This window comes from Trachinotus anak, unplaced genomic scaffold, assembly GCF_046630095.1.
Source record: "Trachinotus anak isolate AG129_WGS33_773 ecotype Australia unplaced genomic scaffold, CSIRO_AGI_Tana_v1 ptg000007l, whole genome shotgun sequence".
Taxonomy (NCBI): domain Eukaryota; kingdom Metazoa; phylum Chordata; class Actinopteri; order Carangiformes; family Carangidae; genus Trachinotus; species Trachinotus anak.
Window position 1 is genome coordinate 11,444,821 of NW_027273858.1, and position 21,081 is coordinate 11,465,901.

At 42.6% G+C, this 21,081-nt stretch overlaps 4 protein-coding genes across 4 annotated transcripts; 3 read left to right on the forward strand and 1 right to left on the reverse strand.

Annotated features, from left to right (window-relative positions):
• The first annotated feature begins 367 nt into the window (after positions 1 to 367).
• Positions 368 to 1,763, forward strand: LOC139622847 (DNA damage-inducible transcript 4 protein-like). The gene is made up of 2 exons (XM_071480496.1): positions 368 to 630; positions 902 to 1,763. The coding sequence occupies exons 1-2, from the start codon at positions 465 to 467 to the stop codon at positions 1,405 to 1,407; spliced, it is 672 nt and encodes a 223-aa protein (XP_071336597.1). The 5' UTR covers positions 368 to 464; the 3' UTR covers positions 1,408 to 1,763.
• A 299-nt stretch (positions 1,764 to 2,062) lies between these two features.
• On the reverse strand, positions 2,063 to 8,295 carry dnajb12a (DnaJ heat shock protein family (Hsp40) member B12a). Its single transcript, XM_071480494.1, has 9 exons — positions 8,144 to 8,295; positions 6,619 to 6,796; positions 5,416 to 5,561; positions 5,145 to 5,315; positions 4,492 to 4,571; positions 4,296 to 4,405; positions 4,036 to 4,208; positions 3,405 to 3,547; positions 2,063 to 2,697 (listed from the first exon to the last, which is right to left on the reverse strand). The coding sequence occupies exons 1-8, from the start codon at positions 8,274 to 8,276 to the stop codon at positions 3,426 to 3,428; spliced, it is 1,113 nt and encodes a 370-aa protein (XP_071336595.1). The 5' UTR covers positions 8,277 to 8,295; the 3' UTR covers positions 2,063 to 2,697; positions 3,405 to 3,425.
• Positions 8,296 to 8,335: 40 nt separating this feature from the next.
• trmt2b (tRNA methyltransferase 2 homolog B) lies at positions 8,336 to 10,600 on the forward strand. Its single transcript, XM_071480493.1, has 2 exons — positions 8,336 to 9,356; positions 9,758 to 10,600. The coding sequence occupies exons 1-2, from the start codon at positions 8,472 to 8,474 to the stop codon at positions 10,376 to 10,378; spliced, it is 1,506 nt and encodes a 501-aa protein (XP_071336594.1). The 5' UTR covers positions 8,336 to 8,471; the 3' UTR covers positions 10,379 to 10,600.
• An 827-nt stretch (positions 10,601 to 11,427) lies between these two features.
• On the forward strand, positions 11,428 to 18,975 carry scdb (stearoyl-CoA desaturase b). The gene is made up of 6 exons (XM_071480495.1): positions 11,428 to 11,895; positions 12,945 to 13,204; positions 14,069 to 14,199; positions 14,601 to 14,806; positions 15,852 to 16,084; positions 17,395 to 18,975. Exons 2-6 carry the CDS (start codon positions 12,970 to 12,972, stop codon positions 17,592 to 17,594), a joined length of 1,005 nt encoding a protein of 334 aa, XP_071336596.1. The 5' UTR covers positions 11,428 to 11,895; positions 12,945 to 12,969; the 3' UTR covers positions 17,595 to 18,975.
• The last annotated feature ends 2,106 nt before the right edge of the window (positions 18,976 to 21,081 follow it).

The following is a 21,081-nucleotide window of genomic DNA, read 5'->3' on the forward strand; positions in this document are numbered from 1 at the left end:
TTTTTTCCCCCCCCCACAGTGTTTTCATCATCATGTCTTTTTCTCCATAAACCGAGAGGGTGTGTTTTCTTGATTTCATTGTTCATGCCGTTTTGCCCGCGGGCACTGATGTTGAGCGTTCAGCTTCATAGTTGAGGGCCACATTATTTTAGAAAAGCATAAACTTGCGTATAAGTTGGGGCTGGGGGTCGGGCGCCTGCGGGGTCGGAGGTGGGGGTCCCGGCCTTTGCCTCATCAAAGAGACCAAAAATGTTACCAGGCAGGGTAGAGGGCTGAGGACGTGTGCTGAAACCTCATTGGTTGATAAAGGCAGGGGGCGGGGCGCTCCAGCTTGGGTATTTAATGCTTTGTTCCATTGTTACAGTGAGTTTTCCAGCTGGTCTGGCTCTGGAGGAGGGGGCGCCCACGGTTAGAAGATACCACTGCACTTCTTCATTCCTTTTTTTTTTTGTTGGTTTGTGAATATGTCTTTTTCTTGCGATCATTCCCTGGACGGCAGCTTTCCTCCCTCTCCGGCGGAGGACAGGGGCTCAAAGCGGCTGTCCTGGGGCAGACTGCTGCAGAGGCTGACTGAGCTAAAGGGGATCAATCAGAGGGTCCCAGCGGATCAGTGCTGCAGGAGTGAAACTGGTGAGTGTCACTGGCTTTTGTCTGAGCGAACCCTGTTGTCTTTTGTTTGGGTTGATGCAAACAGTGACCAAGAAGTATTTCAGTATATTTTTTGTTGTTGTTTCATTTACTTGCACATGGAAAAAGAGAGAAAATGAATTGACAGAAACACAAAAGAATGAAGGGAGGAAGGCTTTCAATGATGATCTGCTCCTATTTTTAAACTGAAACAAAAGTTTAGGGCGAACTCTGCACTACCACACAAGACTTAATCTGTATTCTTTTGTTTTAGGATCTGTGGCAGACATGTCCCTGTCAGAGTCAGACAGCAGTTTCTTCTTCGATCCCCTGGAGGAGACCTTAGCTACAGAACTTGCAGCAACCATCACACAAAGTCTCCACAGCGCGTCCCACATCCTGGGCTGCTCCAAAGTCATCTTGCCTGACTGTCTGTTAGACAGTATCAGCCAGGAGCTGCTTCACCTGGCTGTGTGTGAGCCCTGCGGCCTCAGGGGGGCACTCATTGACCTGTGTGTAGACAGGGGAGATCAGGGCTCCCTGTGTACCGTGGACCAAATAGCAGTGGATGCCACCCTGGTCCCAACCTTCCATGTGACCCTGGTGTTGAGGCTTGAGTCCAGTGGATTGTGGCCAAAGGTTCAGAAACTCTTTAAGTCCCCGCAGACGTCTGCAACATCTGTGGGGCACAGAAACTCTCAGAGGCTGAGTTCAAGCTTCAGGGCCATTAAAAGGAAACTGTATTGTTCAGGGGAGCTGCTGATTGAGGAGTGCTGCTGACCATAGGCTCCTCTCCCTGATAAGCTGAACTACATTCATGTGGACCGTGAAAAGAAGCACACGTCAAATGGCAATGACAAGGTGGCCCTGAAACAACGCGTACGTGCCCCTGTTGGCATAATGTGTGTATCCAAGGTTTCCCTGAAACCGACTTATGTCTCATGGCAGCTACTCACCCGGTTACAGGTGACTCAACGGTGAAGACTCATGTTTGAACATGGATCTGTTTTTTTCCGATGAATGTGAAGTCACACCCTTACGGGAATATGTATTTGATAGTCAAAAATTATTACCTGAAGATTGTCTTGTATTCTTAACGACTTGAAGAACATGTGAAAATAAATTATTTTCTTTTATATTTTGTCATGGTTTTCTTCTAACTTTCTAATCAATAGCTTTGTCCCATTCACATACTACATACCAATCCTGAACAACATGTACTACATCCTAATTATCATGGCACGTTTTTAGCAGTCAGCTGTGTTTAGTATGCATGATGTCCACTTTAAATATCCTTTGTTTTGTCACTGTTCCAGTGTGCGTGAAGTAATATGCAGCACGGATCTCGGATACACAGATCATCTTGTTATGAAGCACATGAGAGAGCGTGTGTGTGTGCACCTGTGTGTTTTAAAAGAGAAAACATGCACCCATCAATCATTGGACAAATTTAATTCAAAGAAACTTTTATACAATTTTAGCATGTTAATTTAATAAATATGGTTTACTTTTATTTGTGCAATGATTTTCAATACTTATGATCCAACAGACTACAAGCGAATCCACATAATAACATTACAGTATATGATATTAACTTCAATAAACCCTGCACTGTTAAAAGTAAAATGAATATTTACATTGTTAAGAACTATAAAAATTACACACTTTCCTTGTGAGTGGCTCAGACATCTGTCTATGAGAAGGCCATGAGGTTTCTCAAAATATTTAAGGAAACAAAGAAAAAAAAAGAAAAAAAAATTGGGACAGAGAAAACTAATCTTAGCAGCTTTGTAACCATTCAAATATGCGCTTACTTTCCACCGTGATGCCCTGCGGACTCTCACCATCCTGAAGACACTAGAGAGTAAGAAAATGTCAGCAGTCAACTCAAAGCTTCTCACAGTTCTACAGGAAGTCAATCTACACAGAGTTGCAGAAAGGTTCCCTGATGAGGTCCGCTACCCACTGCGCGTAAGGCATTTTTGATTCTCTTGGTTTGCTGCAGAAAAATGCTCCAATTTGAGTGGGCTCCAACCGTTTTCTTCTAAATAGATTCAAGTACCGACGAACCTAAGGAGAACAAAGGAATCAACGATGGCTGTGCAGCAATCACTTTACATTGTATAAACTTTTACTAGATTCCTACATATGGGCATACAGACAAAAAGTTCCATGAAATAATACATAAATCAGAAATCGTTCATTATCACCATCACATATCAGCAGCATCAGTGGAGCAGCTGCAGAAAGAAATTGATCTTGACTGATAATTATGCATGTTTTAGCCAATTAACTACTACTATTAAAAACTCCCACTTCAAATAACGATTCATTATTTTTTTATGCCACATGTTGAAAACGCATTTCCTACCTTCCAGACAGCCATAGTTTCTTGTTCATTGCAGAATGTTTAAAAACCAACTTGCAGAGACTTGGCCCTTGGTCGATTTAGCTAATTCATCACAGTGACCCATTAGTTGCCTTTATTGATGCCTTTTTCTTGGTCAAAGTTCTGTCATTACGTGGTAATGCAGTTGTGAGTGGGACCAGTTCTAAAAACTCTTCTTGTCGGTGCAGTAAAATGCTTATGGGAAACTTCAACAGCTGACTCTTGAATAAGAGATGCCAGTTGAAAAGACAAGAATAAAGATGACTGAATGTGCACTGTAATGGATTAAAATGAAGGGCAACAGCAGCCTGGAAGGTTGGCAATCAATCCAAAAATGTATGCTCCGACAAAACTTCACCGTAGCAAAGTATTTGTTTGTGCGACTTACCCATATATGTGCAAGTGGTTTCTATCCATCCAATATCACCTGAATCTCAGATAGTCTGGAGCAGCTGGGCGTGCCCATTCTCTGCGCCCTTTGGTACAATTCAGAATCCCCAAAGTAACGGGCACGATACAGTAAGCCTTCCTCTGAAAGTACAAGAGGAGGGTGCGTCAGCATGCTAGGTTTCAGTCAGCTACTCTAAAAAGATACAATCATACAACTCAAATGGTATGTCATTCCTCTGGAAGCTGTTGTAATCAATTTAGAAAGTGGTGTTATTGCATTTTAAAAACGGACTAAGAACACCAAACACCAACAGAAATGAAATCCAAGTGGCATACTGTGCAGTCGTTGCAGTACTATAAACTGGAGCTGCAACAATGCTAATAATTGATTTATTTTTTATGTGAGTTTTAAGACTTACAAATGTAAATATTTGCTGGTTTTCATCTTTATCATAAAAAGCTAAATGCTTTGGGTTTTGCGCCTGATGGTCAGACAAAACAAACGTATGTAAACTATTACTCAAATTATAGATCTAATTATTAAGAGATTAGTCAGGAAAATATTGATTAATCAGTAAATCTCGATTCGATTAATAACTCTCTGTGCAGTACTACTACTGTAAACTCACTCTGCTGCTTCTCCTTCCAACAGTTGTTTCTAAGGTTGGAGATGTAGTCCTCCTCTACACTTCTCTCAACATTCTTCAGGTTATTCCCCGAATATTCTTCATTGAAACGATCTCCCACATAGAAAAGCACCTTCAGGTTGGATGTATGCCTTTTGTGAATATGTCCAGCTGACCTGATACATAGAGGAGATATAACAACGGAGTGAGACAGACATTTTCACACAAACCCAGTACGATCTCCCTGTCTCTGAACCACTTACGGGCGGTAGCTAAGGCTGTAAGGAGGCTGGGTGACCATCATCTGGCTGAGAGCAGAGACAATGATGAGGATTAAGATGGGCATCAGCTGGACAAAAAGAGCCAGGCCTCCCTGTCCAGAGAGAAAAAATGGATTTCCGTTTATTACAGACTGCACAATACAACAGCTGTAATTGAGGAATTACAGACACGACTTACATCTCGCTGCTGTTCTCGTCTTTCTTGCCTATTATGATGTGCAAAGTGCATTCTTCCATTCCTGTAAACATGTACGTTACCTAGAAAGAATTTAAGCAAATAAAGATTAAACAACATAGATAACTAATGTTTGTATTTTCACTGTGATTAATATCTCAAGGAAAACAAAACAAACTGCCAACCATATTCATGCCACTGTGAATCTGATAAAAGTCTTGTCATATGCTGATGTTAATGATAAGATGACAGCACTGCGAACTTGTGCTCAGCTTTGCTTTGCACTGGCATCAGCACGTGGCTTTTAGCTTGTGGCAGTAGAAAAGAAAAGGCGCGGCTGAAACAGGAGGAGATTCCCGAGGCTGAACAGCCAGTCAGACAGCTCTACTCTCAGCCCTGACCAGAGAATGATCGCTGATAAGGGCTGAGTAATTCCAGCAGTATGAGACAAAGCACAAAAACTACCAGTGAATTTGACACAAGGTCCAAAGACCGCTGATGGTTAACTGGTGGCTTTGTGTGGCTTGCTCTCATATCAGATGGTTCACTCAGCCATACAACCATGTTACATAAAAATCAAAACACTCTTGGGGCCTGACAGTGCTGCACAAAAGTACAACGTCCTGACTGGGACAGTTCGTCTGGCCTCTACTTACTTGATGGGAAGCCTCCACCAAAGAACATGTTGAAGAGGTCCTCCGGTGAGATGTCTGCCTCAAAATCACGATGATGTCTGTGTCTGGTTGGGTGTGATCTCTCCTCTCCGTACTGGTCGTACTGCCTTCGTTTCTCAGCATTACTCAGAACGGCATAGGCATTACCAATAGCTGAAACACACACACACACACACACGCACGCACACACACTTAGTAAAGTTACATTTACATATTCTCCATAGAGCAGCAGTGGAGAGAACTTTTAATTTACCTTTAAACGCCTCTGTGGCTCCAGGTGCATGATTTTTATCTGGGTGAAATTTCAGGGCCAGCTTTCTGTAAGCCTTTTTAAGATCCTCCTCGGAGGCAGTCTTTTCAACTCCCAGAATTTGGTAGTAATCTTTACAGCTCTTAATCCTGCAGAAAAAAAAACCACGACGGTGAGCAGACTGCAGAAGAAATAAAAAAACACTAAAACCACAAAATACAGACACCTCCTCATTAATCTATGAGTAATGATGCAAGCAAACACTTATAAATGTATAAGCTAACCACATGATAATTATTCCGCACTTGTATCTTATTTCTGAGAATGCTGTCTACTCTCTATGAACACTGGACAACTGCAGTCTCACAGTGAATGGTCAGTCAATAAAAAGAAAAATACTAATTTGGATGTATGTTGTGCACATGATTTTGCCATTTTCAAATATAATGATAAAAAGCATTTTTACACCATGTAGAGTGATTTTTTTAATATGCTATGTTTTTAAATTCCCCCAACAAAAAATTATATACACTACATTCAACTCTAGTTACTGTCTGAAATATCACATTGTGGTTTTCATATAATCACAATACAAATCATGCATTTTCGTCTTTAATGTTATAAGCAGAACTAAAATTAAATTATTTGACCGTTCCAGCTGAGAGCCATGAACACTCTGTGCTTGTCCGTGCTTGGTCAACATACCCCAACAGCAATAATAATTTCTCAGAAACCGCATCCCCAACCCCTGGATTATATTGAATATAGTATAAATCGAACCCAAAATACTCTCACATTATTGATTGATATCAGGGTACTGAGTAGGGCTGCAGTTATTAATTATTTTCTGAAAACGTTAAAAAGTGTTGAAAAAATAAATGTAATCTGTAATTTCTTAGAAGCCTCTGTGATGTTTTTTTTTGCTTTTCTGACAGCCTGAAAGACATAGAGACATTCAACTTGCTGCCATAAATGGCAAAGAGAAACAGGAATCTGATTATATTTGGAGTTTTTACTCGAAAAATAATTTACATGATTAATTATTTAATCTAAACAGTTGTTGATTAATTTTCTGTACATTGCCTATGTGAGTAACGGACTAACTGTCACTGCTCTAGTACTGAGTAAAACATGTAGTGACATTTAATTTTGAAGGCCTCACCCAGCTCGACTGACACCAAAGAACAAATCTACATGTGCACTGACTTTCTGACAGCATCCAGCTGCTCTGCGGTGTAGGATTTGCCCGAGTCTGTGGCCCCCTGTGCAGACGCATCAGCCTCCTCTCCGTGGCTGCGGTGCCTCATTGTGGGCCCTTCTCCATTCACGGGACTGCCATTCTCCTCTGGGGGCTTTCCATTCTGTGCTAATGACTCCAGTAAGTCTGTGAAGAGAGTGAAGCCATAATATTCTTTTTTTTTTCCAGATTTGTAACACAACAATGAAACAAATAGACAGTAGTAATTTATTGGTTCCTGATACTTATGTTTAAGCCATTTGAAAGTATTTTTTACAAAAAAACAAAACAAACTACTAACCACCCACCCCATCACCACCACCATTTTCATATCATGGGGGGTGAGAAGGAAACAATCAACACCCTTGTGTCATGATTACCAATCACTATCTGGTTCAAAAATCTATAGACACAAATCCATATAGGGTGCTACACACCAACATATGTCTATTTAACTGCCACCATGGCCTTTTGTTCAAAGTTGATATGATTAGAGTCAAAGAGCCTGTGTAGCCACAGCCCAGATCTTGAAGAACTGATGCTGCTTGCTCCATAAATACTAAATCCAAATAAAAAGCAAACTAGCTCTCTTCAGTTTCCTGACCTTCTAACTGATAAGTATTGTCTGTTTCACAGAGAGAAAGGCTAAATCAGTCAAGTGCTGTAATTCTTTTGATGTTACTCAAGCGATCTTCCCTCCCAGTAGACCCATGCTCAGAAAGATTATATCCAATATTATGTACAAAAAAAATCTTTCACATTCTCCCCAAAACCTTCTTTTCCGTGGGCAGTGCAGCAGCGATGCAAACACATATCTGAAACATTACAGCTCATTTTCTTCAGTTTGTGTGGAGTGAGTGGAGCATAGATTTTAACAACCTAACCCAAACAAAATCCTCTGGTTAAATTATTATACTTCAGTTCCAGATAAGGCTTGAAGGACTCAACATAGCTTCCCACTGACATGAGACGTGTGAGGAATAGTTGAACCATTTCGCAGAAAAACAGACTTGAATGGTTTTTGACGAGCTTGTCATATTTAGGGTGATAGCAGAAGAACTAGGAGACATTTTCCTGCTCCACGATTGATCTTATCGGCCGTATATTTTGGATAAACACCACTGTAAGCCAAGCAATATAAATACATATCTAGAGCCATGTTATTCAAGGATGTGAAACGCATAAATATTTACCAGTCAGTTAATTCACTAGCACAGGGAGCTAACGATTAGCACTGTAGCGGCTAACAAGGACGTGGACAATGTAATTGCTGACTGCGAATTAAAAAAAGCACAAATTTAAGACAATAAGTAACCAAATACATCGGACAGATTGCGACTGCGGATCGGAAAAAAACTACAAGTACCAGTGTCGACTAGGAGCAGCTGGTGTAACGTTAACACGGTTAAGCTAACGTTAGCTGATTGGGTTTCACAGCGATGGCCCAACGCTAGACATGAAACCACCGCCGAAACAGAGGTTTATTCGACGTACTTTTGGCTCGATCTGTCGGAAACAGGCGCTGTGCCTTCTCCAGAAACTTCCTGGCTTTGTCTGGCTGCTCGCTGCTGATCGCATTTAGGGCTATTTTGATGCACCGCTCCGCTTCGTCCTTGTTTGAGTCCATCGCGACACAGCGGAAATGTTTACTTGCCCCGGGACGCACGGAGATGACGGCAGGAAGGCAGCTGACTCGTTATTTACACGTCATAACAGTTGAATTGCACCTTCAGCACGCTGTTCATTAACATCCGGCTGAAAACACGTTTTTAAACTCTCATTTTCAAAGTCAGCGGGGTTCATTAAATAGGTTTTTAGCCGTATGGCTACTTCTTTGACAGTCAGAATGGCTTTGGCAGCTACATGCAGCAGGTCAGCCCTTTTTGTCAAACGCAAGATTTTGTGTTCTTTAAGTAAAACCTGTCTGTTGTTTTCAACTAATGACAACATTTTAGCTGACCAGGGGAAACCATCATCGAAGAAACGGAGGAGAAAAAGTCAGAAGAAACCTCCCTGGACTGATCATCTGCCTTGGGAGGAACGGCTGGCTGATGCAGTGACCCCTCTGTGGAGACTGAGCTATGATGAGCAACTTCAGCTCAAGCAAAATCATCAGGAAAGGATACTGTCTCAGCTCTCCGGGCATCTCGCAGGTGACTCACGGTCCTCATCGCCTGCGAGGGATAAACTCAGCTTCCCCGTCCTGCCTATTCTGCCATCGCCAGTGAGGGATGGCTACCGCAACAAGTCTACGTTTTCTGTCAACAGAGGAGTGGATGGAAATCCAAAGACGGTGGGCTTTTACGTGGGCACAGGCAAGGGGGGAAACATTGTCTGCGTCAACGGAGACCACCTGCTCAACATGCCAGAGAAGCACAAACTGGTGGCCAGATGCTACCAGGACTTCATCCGCCTCTCTTCCCTGGAGCCCTGCCTGCTGTTCCACGACGGGGGTCACTGGAGAGAGGTCACAGTGAGGACCAACAGAGAGGGCCACACCATGGCTATAGTGTACTTTCATCCACAGACACTCACTCCAGAAGAGGTGGCTGTCCATAAGGCTGATTTGGTGGATTACTTCACACGGGGTCCTGGATCGGTCTGTCAGCTGGACTCACTGTTCTTCCAGGAGAGCAGCATGACTCGCTGCACTCATGAGGAATCCCCCTATCAGCTCCTGCATGGTCAGCCACATATGTACGAGGAGGTAATCGAGCAAAATTATAGAGTACCTGTAAGGGACTTCACGTAGCATACTATACAGCATTGACATTTTGGCATTGCAACACCATAATCTCTTAATCCCAGAGAAAGAGATTGGAAGTAATTAGCCAATTATCAGCCGTAAAAATAATACTGGAACAATATGACATTTTCTTTCTGATATACAGAAAAAAAGCAATCGGTTAATAATTTAGGGTATAAAATGTCAGCCGTACTGACAGATGCCCATTTCAGTCTGTTTGACATGACATCTGCATGTGAAATTGGTGATTATCCCTATAAGTCTCAAATTTATGATGATGATAGACAGAGAAGAGCAGGCATCACAAAATCCATGTGTGTTTACATTATGTTAATTGTTCAGTTTCTGATTCTCATTCACAGGTGCTGGGCTTCAAGTTCCGCATCTCTGCTGACGCCTTTTTCCAGGTGAACCAGGCAGCTGCTGAGGCGCTCTATGGAAAAGTGAGAGACTTTTGTGTCCCAAACACTGAGGAAGGTGGAGGACAGACAAAAGTTGGTGGTACTCTTCTCGATGTGTGCTGTGGGACCGGCGCTATTGGCATTACTATATCCCCCAGAGTGGACAAAATTATTGGTATAGAGCTCATAGAACAGGCGGTGGAAGATGCAAGACACAATGCAGCTCTCAATAACGTGGTGAACTGTGAGTTTATCCCTGGGAAGGCAGAGGTGGTGCTCCCTCGCCTCGTGTCTCAGCTGAGCTCCGCAGCTGGAGGCCTTACAGCCGTGGTAAACCCCGCTCGGGCCGGCCTACACCACAGAGTGGTCCGAGCGTTACGAAACCAACCGTCTGTCCGTCGGCTGGTGTACGTTTCCTGTAAACCCGATGGAGAGGCTATGAGGAACTTCAGAGAGCTTTGCTGTGCACCCGACGTGCAGAAAAAACTCACAGGAGACGCGTTCTCTCCAACTTTGGCTGTGCCTGTGGACATGTTCCCACATACTGCTCACTGCGAAGTGGTGCTACTTTTTGAGAGGTAGCGCATGTTTTGTGTTCAGAGGTGCACTTTAACCCCTCACCAGCAACACTAGTTGCTTTGGAAAGTTAACAGGGAGTTGAATGATGATGTATGTACACTAAGTGATAATGGAAATGATTGTAACCGCCTACAACAATCTTACACCCACACAGATGTTTTCACTTATTTTCTTGATTAAACCTCTGGTGTGGAACAAAGAAACAATAAATGGTTATTTGTCTTATCTGTCAATAATTTATTTGATTCATCTTTTGGTCTATAAAATCTGTTACATGGTCTCCGTCCGCTTTAAGCTTGGTCATATTATTGCACCCACTTCCTGTTGCACTTTCTCTGTCTGCCCTGCAGTAGCTGTACTTGTGCAGTAGGTGGTGCCATCACAACTTCTTTGGCTCCATCTTTCTAGGAAACAAGGGCCTGAAGCAGCTGTTGCACAACCTCTGTGTAAGGTCATCCTGTTCATTCCGGTTCATTAAAGTCCATAAAGTTGTGTGCGCTACAGTACGAGTGGCCCAGTTTCGATCCTGAGAGGTTACCACCGTTTATGTAGGCTCATATATTTTGATACAACTTATCAGATCGGATGTTCTTTTATCTCCCTGGTGAAGTAATCATGATGCACAAGATCATCTGGGCTGATTTGGAAGCAGTAAAGTCAGGAAAATGAACCTTTTTTACCTCCCTCAAAGACAACTGCCAGCAACTGCACCGGGGTTAATGTCAGTCAGCAGAACATTTCTGTGGTATCATGCTTGAGAAAATGAAATCAAAACTTGACTATATTTAGTAATCACATCACAACTGCAGCGTTTCACACAAACGCCCACTTATTTTGGCTGCTGGAGTCAACACCGGAGGAAAACTAATTTTATTGCATTTTATTGGAAAATTGCGCCCTGTCTCACTACAGTTAGGACATTTTTTTTTTTTTTTTTTTTTTTTTTTGGCCACACTTCGCAACCAATGCCAGAATAAACTTGTGTCGAAATTGGTAACTGGAGCTTTGCAGACCAGCAGATTTGAAATCCACAGTCTCTGCACTTGTTTTTTTTTTTTTAGATGGGCGACGTACAAGTCTTGGTAAAGGGCAGAGTCATGTGAATGCAAATGTCAGGACTGAGGCTGTCGCCGCCGCATGACATCACGGCGTCATGTGAGGTGAGCTGCGCGTTTGCAGCCTCCTGCAATCTTTCATCAGATTAAAGAGTCATATGGAGGTCCAACTTTTTGACGGTGAAAAAACGGAGGGCGGCAAACATCAGTGAAACAAACAGCCAATGGGATATTCAGATCCGGTGGCATCAATTTCCACATCGACCAGCTGCTTTAAAACCACCTCGGAAGATGCAGTAAGAGGAGTCCGGAAACCGAGGATCAGCGCACCGGGTCCTTTTTTTTTTTCCCCCTCATTTCTTCGTCTTTATTTGCAGATCACCTGCGCCCCCCCACCTCCCCTCTACCCCCTCCCTGCAGCTTTGGTATCTTCCTCCGTAGGGAAACGCGGCTGGAGAGCACACGGTGAGTAGCAGCTGTGCACATCAAAAAGAGTCTGGATGGCGATTTTCGGAAAAGACGCCGAGTGTCATTTGACGTGTTATAAAGTGGTCTGTCCGCTGCTGGTTTATATTTATTTATTTATTTATTTATTTTCGGGCATATGGACACATGGAAATATCTCTTCTACTGCCACGTAGCACTCCGCACGTCTTTATGTGGAGTCGGGCTTTGTGTCAGTGAGCCATGCAGCTGCTCCGCAGGGCACCTGTGGATGCACACATGGCTGGAGTCAGCGCTTTAGCGGGCCTTGGGGCAAAAATCAGTTGGGCCCCTGTTGACCCCCCCCCAGAGTACATGGCTGTGTCATAATTTCCCCAGGCGCCCATAAACCAACCAAGGAAAAAGAAAATCAATTGGCAACAATCATGATAACTGATAGTTTACATATTTAATTTAATTTTTTTTTCTTAAGAAGAAAGAAAGCATCAATAAATAAATAAATAAATAAATATTTCCCAGTTTTATATTAACTCGGCAGCTTTAGGTTTTTGACTGTTGGAACAACAATAAAGGCAATTTGAATATGCCAATTTAATATGTTGTAATGGTTTTGAATAATGGTGAACCCTTCATTTGTTTTTCTGACATTTAATAGGCTAAATGAAAAAAAAAAAAAAAAAAAAAGTTGGCTGCGGCCTTCCAGCCTCTTATTTCTGAGTGTAAATTACCACTGACAGAAACAAATGGAGGCAATCTCATTAATTGCTTTGCAACAAGTGGACAAAACAGAGATAAGATCTCGAAAGTAGACTTTGACAAGCCCACAAGATAAAGGATAAAGACCTCAATGTGGCACTAGAACAGGACTGGCTTGTCTTCAGCCACTATTTCGATCATGGCGCTGCAGCTGTTGAGTTAAACCGCGAACTGCTGCATGAACGCAGCCAGCCGCCGTACCTTCCTCTCTCTCTCTCTCTCTCTCTCTCTCTCTCTCTCTCCCCGCATCCCGCTGTACGCATTCAACTGAGCAACTTCTCCCCTGTTTTTCCTGCTGCGCACTGCTGTTACAGAAACCCCCCCCCTCCTGGCAGCAAAATGACCGAAACGGAAACCAGGACTCATCGCACCGGCAAGCAACAGAATGGCGATGCCATGTCAGAAACATCGACGGTGGAGGATGTTTTTGACGACACCTACAAAGAGAAAGACGGCCCCAAGCCGCCGAGGATGCTGGTGTGGAGAAATATCATTCTGATGTCCATCCTACATATCGGTGCGCTGTATGGACTGATTGTCATTCCCTCCGCATCGGCTTTAACTCTTGCATGGAGTAAGTATTTCGTGAACACAAGTGGCAGGCTGGCCTCTGCAGCAGCTGCTTGGTCTTTTCCTGTTTGCAATGCCACAGCCAGAGAACAGAATGTGCTGATGTTGTGTGATCGTTGCTAACTACTGTACATGCAGCCTGAGGCGTCATGCCACTGGGAATAATGGAGAATGAGTCACTCTGGTCTTGTAGTTTATTTTTATTCGGGTCCATGCTTGTGTAAATCTCTTTTGTTCGTCTTTAGGAGCTGAAGCCTGCGGCCTGACTATGAACTATTTGGACTTGTTAGACTGTCTCAAATCAGAAGTATTTACATTTCAGTGGTAGTAGCCATACTGTTTGCTAAATAATTATAATTTGTGGCCTATATATATATATATATATGTATGTATATAACTAGTGAGGCATGACTCGAACTGCTGAACAGTCTCAACTTTGTTTCCACTCTGGCACTGCATAATTTTCCCCTCTCTTTGCAATGCTGAGCTGCATATTATTTCACTGGGGAAGACAAAGCACAATCACCATTCCAATAGACATCCCATTGTGAGCTGTGTGGCACCACAACAGAATGGTCTTTGCCAGTCAGAAGCCCCCGGTTCTCAAATCCTGGGTAGTCTTGTCTGGGCTTCACATAGAAACACGTTCAGCAGTTTTAGAACAACAAACTTGTGAGGGCAGACCTGCGCGCTCCCACCGTCCCGTCTCCCAACGTAGACAACTTTTCTCAGAACAAAAGAGGCCTGGGTGTAATGGAAAGAACATGGTGTCCCAGTGACTCTGCTCTCAGGGGTGTAAAATTAATCTCAGTGTAGGTGTGACAGTTTCCCCTAAGATATCTGTCCTTTTCACCTCTCTTTCTTCCAGCTGCAGTGTGCTACCTCATCAGTGCCCTCGGCGTGACTGCTGGTGCACACAGATTATGGAGCCACAGATCCTACAAGGCTTCTTTTCCCCTGCGAGTCTTCCTCGCCATCGGCAACTCAATGGCCTTTCAGGTAAAATGGAAAAAAAACTGTAAACGTTTCACGAGCTTCACCTTGCAGAATGACGTCTGTGCAGGTTTTTGACACTTAAACTGCTTCACATTCATCTTTTAAAGGGGGGGGAAGTTTGACTAGTTTATACAAACATTTTCACATGTCATAAAACATGCCAGGAGGGGGATCTTAAAGCTACCTTAATGTTAATTAGATTTACCAATGAAAGTAAAGTGACATGGTAAAGTTTTCAAACAACTGTGCACAAGTTCAGTAAAATGATGGAATCTGAGTGATATTCATCCATTGTTTTGTTACCACATGATGCCTGACCTTAATCTGATGATCTCAAACTTCCATGCATATCTATGGATTCCCCGTGTAATCCTCTCCTTCTCTGCCCGTCTCTGTGTGAGCAGAACGACGTATATGAGTGGGCGAGGGACCACCGTGTCCACCACAAGTACTCAGAGACAGATGCAGACCCCCACAATGCTACGCGGGGGTTCTTCTTTGCCCACATTGGTTGGCTGCTGGTTCGCAAACATCCAGATGTCATCGAAAAGGGCCGTAAACTGGATCTGGCGGACCTGAGGGCAGATAAAGTGGTTATGTTTCAGAGACGGTGAGTCAACATTTCCCGAAGATGCGCATTAAACAGATCCTACTCAGACACAGTGAGAGTTCACATGTAGCTGTTTTCAGTGCTGACTATTTACTGAGATGTTCTGGATTCACAGGGTCTGGGACTCCATTATTGCTTCTCAGTAATCTTCTCTCCTGAGCAGCTACTTCACATTAGCAAAATTTTCTTTACTTCCCCAAATAAATAAATAAATAAATATATGCACACATGTTGTTAATGCGGAGTAGTTGCTTAAAAATGTATTTGCAGGGTTTGTTAGTAGATCTGCGTCTCGTCATTAAAAGCCACTTCCCCACTGGCACAAGCTGTACAGGATGTGGTCGTCTGGGTCACAGTGACCATGACAACACTTAGCGACAGATCTACTGATAAAAGATGTTTTCACTCAGGAACTGAATCACAGCATGCCTATGTAGGGCACGGTTCACTAACTGGTCATTTGTCAACATTTCCACTCTTCTGGAAGTGGTCCCAGATTTTCATTTGTGCTCTCAGGCGAAAGGGATTAACCCTGGCAAGTGCGAGCCAATCAGAAGGCCCCATCAGCTATGTACAGTGAACTCAAGTGCAAATTGTCTGTCGATAATCGCTCTCCCACTGTCCCTCTGACTCTCTCAGTCGTTGCTTCAAATCTGGCGCAAGCATTCACTCGGACTCACGGATGAATTGAGTAGAATTTGGTGGTCAGAGGTCAAAAGTCAATGTCACCGTGACTTCACAAAACACATATTTAGCTCTAACTCAGGAATTGATTGGTAAGGCATTGATAAAACAATGACGTGAAACATTTTAATGTCCAAAAGGTCATAGGTCAACTTCACCATGACAACATAATGTTCTGCAAAAAACACTTATGGCCATTATTCAATGCTGTAACTGCAGAGCAAAAGGAGGGGGGGGGTGAGACCATATCTCCTGCAACTTTACTGGTTTGTGGTGGAATAACAACTGCAAGGCTGTAAGTCTTGTTTAACCAGTCTCTGGTTGAATGAAGTGGGAATGGATCTTTGTTCTGTCATTTTAGGCACTACAAGCTCTCTGTGGTGATCTTTTGCTTCCTCGTGCCCACCTTGGTGCCCTGGTACTTCTGGGGTGAATCCTTGTCTATAGCGTACTTCGTCCCTGGACTCCTGAGATACGCTGTGGTGCTCAACGCCACCTGGCTGGTCAACAGCGCTGCGCACATATGGGGCAACAGGCCTTATGACAAGACCATTAACCCGAGGGAAAACCCAATGGTTGCTTTCAGTGCCATCGGTAAGGAAACAGCATTTTGATTGTTCACCATTATTTGTCCTACAGTACTGTTCTTATATTAGCATTTTTGTGTAATTTAGTGTCTGTGTGCCCCTGAGGGGTATTTCAATTATCTTTTCATCACTTGTTGAAAGTGTTAAGTCAACCACAGTGGGGGGGGGTTCTCTCAAAGCTGATTACCCTGGCATCTACAGTGGGATAGTTTGCTAATCCAGTGGCTGATGTGGTTTGTCCTGGCTGCGACAATTTTAGCTTTGAGTTGGATGTTGATGTTATTTTTGGTATATTTGTTTCTGATGAGTCAAGACTGTATTCGTGGTGGCTGACACCATGGGGGTGTGATGCTGCAAACAGCACTGAGCATTGTTGGCCTCGAAACAGTGTGAAATTCACAAGCTCAATAATGACTGCACAAGAATGCATGGTGAGAACAAATTGGAGAGAAAAGTGCAGAAAACTCTTACGTTCTGAAGACCATTTCACCTTCATTTAAGTCCCATCTATTGTGCCATGTTACTTGGTTGTTTCGTTACTCCCTTGTTCCAAATCACCCAGAGCAGCTGTAGTAAACAAAGTGTTCGTAAATGTAGAAGTGAAAACTGTAGCTGCCTGTTTTGGAACCAGAGGTGTGAGTCAGAAGTGGCAGCATATTCAGAATGCTTTGACACTGTAATCTGGAGGAAAATGCTGCAGTTTTTGGATTGATCTCAGAAAGAGCTAAAAAAAAAACACGATAATTGAAGTCACCTTGCAACTTTAGCTGGGGTATTATCTGTGGGCTACAGAATTTTAAACCTGTTGATTGAATGTTTGTTTACTCTCAGTAGGATCCACTGTTGTCGTATCTGCTGAAGTTGTTTGTCTTTCATGAACTACGATTTCTTTTTTTTCCATATATTTGCTCATTGTTTGTACTGTTTATTCAACTGTGGGGGGGGGGGGGGATGAAGAGAAATTCTTCTTGACTAATGTGTTACCATGACAACCAAACTGCGGCATACTGATAACAAGGACTAATTCAGCAAATCTGATTTTGGTAAATTGTAAATGACATCATGCGACAGTCAGCCTTCAAGATTTTCAGATCCAGAAATAAGTCTCCATTTAACATCTGTCACATGCTGTAGGTAGCTGGTTCGCCACAGCCCTCTGTGTCCAAATCACTGTAAATGTACCATTCGATTTGTTGTTAGCCTCATCAGAGAGCATGTTGCCCTTTCCTAGCCGTGCCTGTCTACAGTACATTCAAGTTATACCTGCGAACTTGTTGACATTCAGCGAGACACTAAGTGTTTGTTTTCGGCTTTCAGGGGAAGGTTTCCACAACTACCATCACACGTTCCCCTTTGACTATTCCACCAGTGAGTTCGGCTGGAAGTTCAATATCACCACTGCCTTTATAGACCTCATGTGCTCCCTGGGTTTGGCCAAGGACTGCAAGAAGGTGTCGAAGGAAGTAATCATGGCTCGCATTCAGCGAACGGGTGATGGCAGCAACAAAAGTGGCTGAGTCACATCAGCTGCAAACTCTGCAAGTGATACCGATGTGTCGAACCAAGACAGAACGTAGCAACAGGTATAGCAGCATTTCAGTGGTGGGGTGGTGATTACCATGCTTCTGAATATAAGTTAAACCTCCTCCTGAGATTAATACTGGCTTAAAAGAGTTACAGACCTTTCCATAAATTGTGTGGGTCTCTTTATAAGTTTTGAAGTGTCCTCACTGACTATTAGCCACAGCCAGCGACTTGGCTACATGTGCAAGCACAGCTTTTTCACCATAATACCAAAAAGGCACAAAGACAATGAAAAAGGCAAATTGGGATTTAAGTCTCTTTTTGGCAGCAGCAGGACAGCCAAACAGGTCTGCGTGAGAGGTGCGTAAAAGCAGTAATTATAGAATAATTTACTGTATCTCTTATTTATTAATGTGCTATTTATTAATAGTCTTTGGCACTTTGAAAGCTTTATTGAAACCCTTAACAGTGAGGTTTTTCTACAAGCAAGACAGAGGGCCTTTCGCTCTAACTTCTGTCAATAGTGCTTTGTGTCCTTCCACGGGGAGTGGAGTTTAATCTTGGTATTTGTTTGCCTGTTTTAAGCTAAGGTTTTCTTTATTTTTGGTAAGCTAGTAGTCTTACTAAACCAGGAGCTGCTGTGTTCAAGGCCCATGTAGATACTTCTGGACTGAAACGCAGAACCAGACGTCTCGCTCTTAATTTGAAAAGAGAGACTGATTTGCATTTATTTTGTATTCATTTGACATGAACTGAGATATAAGAATTCCCTCTCCCTCAGATAAGGCCAACGAGGCATGTATAGGAGGAGCAATTACCTTTTGTGCTGTGTGAAATTATTGAAGCATACGCCAGGACTCTTGCCCAAATGCCTTATGAGGGTTGCACACCTGTTTAAAAAATGAAAAGCGCAAGTTATGGAAATAAATTAGGGCTAAAATTTTCTTTAATCACGGCTGTGTGGTGTCTCTTTTTAAGGAAAACCTGAAGAACTATATTCCTTTATTTATAATGACAAAGAGGGACCATTCAACAAATCCTTGAAAAAAATATATGATTTAACTTTTGTGTAACCAAACAAGTACTTTGCTCGGAAACAAGATCCAGACTTGTAATAATATCATTAATGATACTGTTGTAATATTTGTCACACTTCCTTTTACAGAGCAACAATTTTTTACAGTGTTAACTTCTTGAATTTTGAATGCCTTAAAAAAAAATGGCACATTTTTTCAAAGAATGTTTTTGCCCACAGTATGTATCGTAAATAAACCAAATTTTCTACTTGTGGAAAAGTATGTTTTGCTGTTTTGTTGGAATTCTGTAATACTCCTTATTCGTATGCTGAATAAAAAAAAAAATATGATCATACCATTTCTGTTACATTCTTTATCAGTGGCTTCTGGATATGACATTAACAACCACTACTGATAATGATAATGAACTATTATTAACTATACATTTAAAAAAAAAAAAAAAAAACAAAACAAAAAAAAAACTGTTGACAAACTATGCACAGTATTGTGACAACAGCATATCTAATATATATAAATATATTATTATATATTATATTTATAATATATGAATATAAAAATCCATATGGAAAATCTATTTCATATGTGAAATGTCCAAAAACACCCCCACAGGAGTTGCATAGTGACATGGTATTTGAGATTAACTGATAGTTAATGTTCATACGTACAACATACATTTCTATACTGATCCTCTATGAGCTGCTTCAACCAGGGTTAAGAATCTCTGAATGTTTTTTTATCTTCATCTTACTGCTGACGTTGTGGAGCCATAGCAGCTCTATAATCTCCCCATTCCTTTTTGGATATCTTGTACCTGTTAATTGACAGCCTCCTGTCTACATGCCTGTACTGATTGGGATCTGCCACTCCTGGTCATGCTTTGCTTACTTGTCTCACCCACATCTAACAATGTTGTAAGACGGCTGTACCTGTGACACCACTGTAAATATTTAAACTATCTGCAGATAAATTTCTTGAGGATTCCTAGAGATGTTTTGCAGCTTTGTGTGTCCACTTCTGCAGACTTAAATGTGGAAACAGGCTCTTGAATTCTGTTAGTTATCATATGTCCTGATGGGAGCAGCAGGGTGGTCAGATGGGCTGTCACTATGTACCAGGCCTGTTGAACTGCCCTTGTACACATTTCTGCCAGCTCCCACTGTTTGAGTCTGATTTGGTCAGATGTGGGCAAGCAAAAAGAGAATCTCCTATAAAGAGGCTTTAGTATTTGTTACCAACACATCTTTTAACCATTTGAAAGCTCTGTCCACTTGCTCCCTCTGCTGGACAATAACTTCATGGCAAGTCAACACAGCCAGCACAGTGCATTGCCCTTTTGTTCTGTGTGAAAGTGGTAAATGTGTTTTTGTTTGTTGCAGTTGGTGGTTTTGGCAGAAAAAGTCCGACTGGCGGCTACAGAGTGCAGCCGCCAGTCTGAGTCCGGTCCAAATGTACTGTAAGTGGTCCCACCAGTGCTGATCTCTGTGGGCCCGACAGTGACATCAGCCCTCTGTCTATTGGCTGCTGACTGTCAGGCCATCCTCTTCATGCATGTAACACCTCAGTGTGGTCACACCGCCGGTTAGACTGGACTTCACTGTGTCCAGTCACACACTTTTAGCCTGGCCCCTGCAAACTTGTGCAATACAGACTTGTTAACTTAGATTATGTTGCTAATGCTGCTATAACTTCTGATTCATATTGTACAAGTCTGACACACAAGCGCTGTATACATATATGTATATATATGTGTGTGTGTGTGTGTGTGTGTGTATAAAAATGCCCTCACACCCAGTGCCACTGTCTCATTTAGAGTGCATAGCCTAGCTACAACTAATTGGGAAATGAAATATAGCCGTAACTGTGGGCTTTTGGTGATGCATCCTCTGAGGGAATCATATCCTATATTTAAAAAAAGCTCAAACAACAGGATGTATCCCACTTTGGCCTCATCTTACTTGTCATTCCTCTTTAAATCTTAATCCAAAAACATCCCTCAGAAGTCCCCCCCACCCCCACCCCCCACCCCTCCCCTCTTCTCCAAATCACCTTTTCTCTAATCCTAATTTGCACACAAGAAGATTGCTAAAGGGCTGCCTGTGCAAAAGGAAAGGGACCTACGGGTCAGACGGGGTTACTGGGGAATAACCCTTCTTCCAGTGTTGGGTAGGGACCGTCTGGATTAGTGATGCAAATGTCACACATCTGACCAATAGCTGTAGGCCAATCCACCTTTTATTTTCTGTCTTTTAAATTCCCCAGACGCAGCTAAACAAAATAAAGTCATCTGATGGTAAATTTGAGATGATTAGAATATTACAGGAGCAAATGAGCAAATTAAATCCTCTAATAAATCTCAAGTGAAATCCACAAAAGGCTGGCATCCAATAAAGATTCTAGCTGGCTACAGGACTGCTGACTGATTTCTCATTATGTCCTCATAAAT

Excerpts from the sequence above, each read along its gene's own strand:
- trmt2b (XM_071480493.1), top strand. The coding sequence starts at position 8,472 with ATGGCTACTTCTTTGACAGTCAGAATGGCTTTGGCAGCTACATGCAGC. Across the intron at positions 9,357-9,757 it reads AGCCACATATGTACGAGGAG|GTGCTGGGCTTCAAGTTCCG; the intron begins GTAATCGAGCAA and ends TCTCATTCACAG.
- dnajb12a (XM_071480494.1), bottom strand. The coding sequence starts at position 8,276 with ATGGACTCAAACAAGGACGAAGCGGAGCGGTGCATCAAAATAGCCCTA. Across the intron at positions 5,316-5,415 it reads AGCCACAGAGGCGTTTAAAG|CTATTGGTAATGCCTATGCC; the intron begins GTAAATTAAAAG and ends TGTGTGTTTCAG. Across the intron at positions 4,572-5,144 it reads TGGTGGAGGCTTCCCATCAA|GTAACGTACATGTTTACAGG; the intron begins GTAAGTAGAGGC and ends AATTCTTTCTAG.
- scdb (XM_071480495.1), top strand. The coding sequence starts at position 12,970 with ATGACCGAAACGGAAACCAGGACTCATCGCACCGGCAAGCAACAGAAT. Across the intron at positions 14,200-14,600 it reads GCAACTCAATGGCCTTTCAG|AACGACGTATATGAGTGGGC; the intron begins GTAAAATGGAAA and ends CTGTGTGAGCAG. Across the intron at positions 16,085-17,394 it reads GGTTGCTTTCAGTGCCATCG|GGGAAGGTTTCCACAACTAC; the intron begins GTAAGGAAACAG and ends TTCGGCTTTCAG.
- LOC139622847 (XM_071480496.1), top strand. The coding sequence starts at position 465 with ATGTCTTTTTCTTGCGATCATTCCCTGGACGGCAGCTTTCCTCCCTCT. Across the intron at positions 631-901 it reads GTGCTGCAGGAGTGAAACTG|GATCTGTGGCAGACATGTCC; the intron begins GTGAGTGTCACT and ends CTTTTGTTTTAG.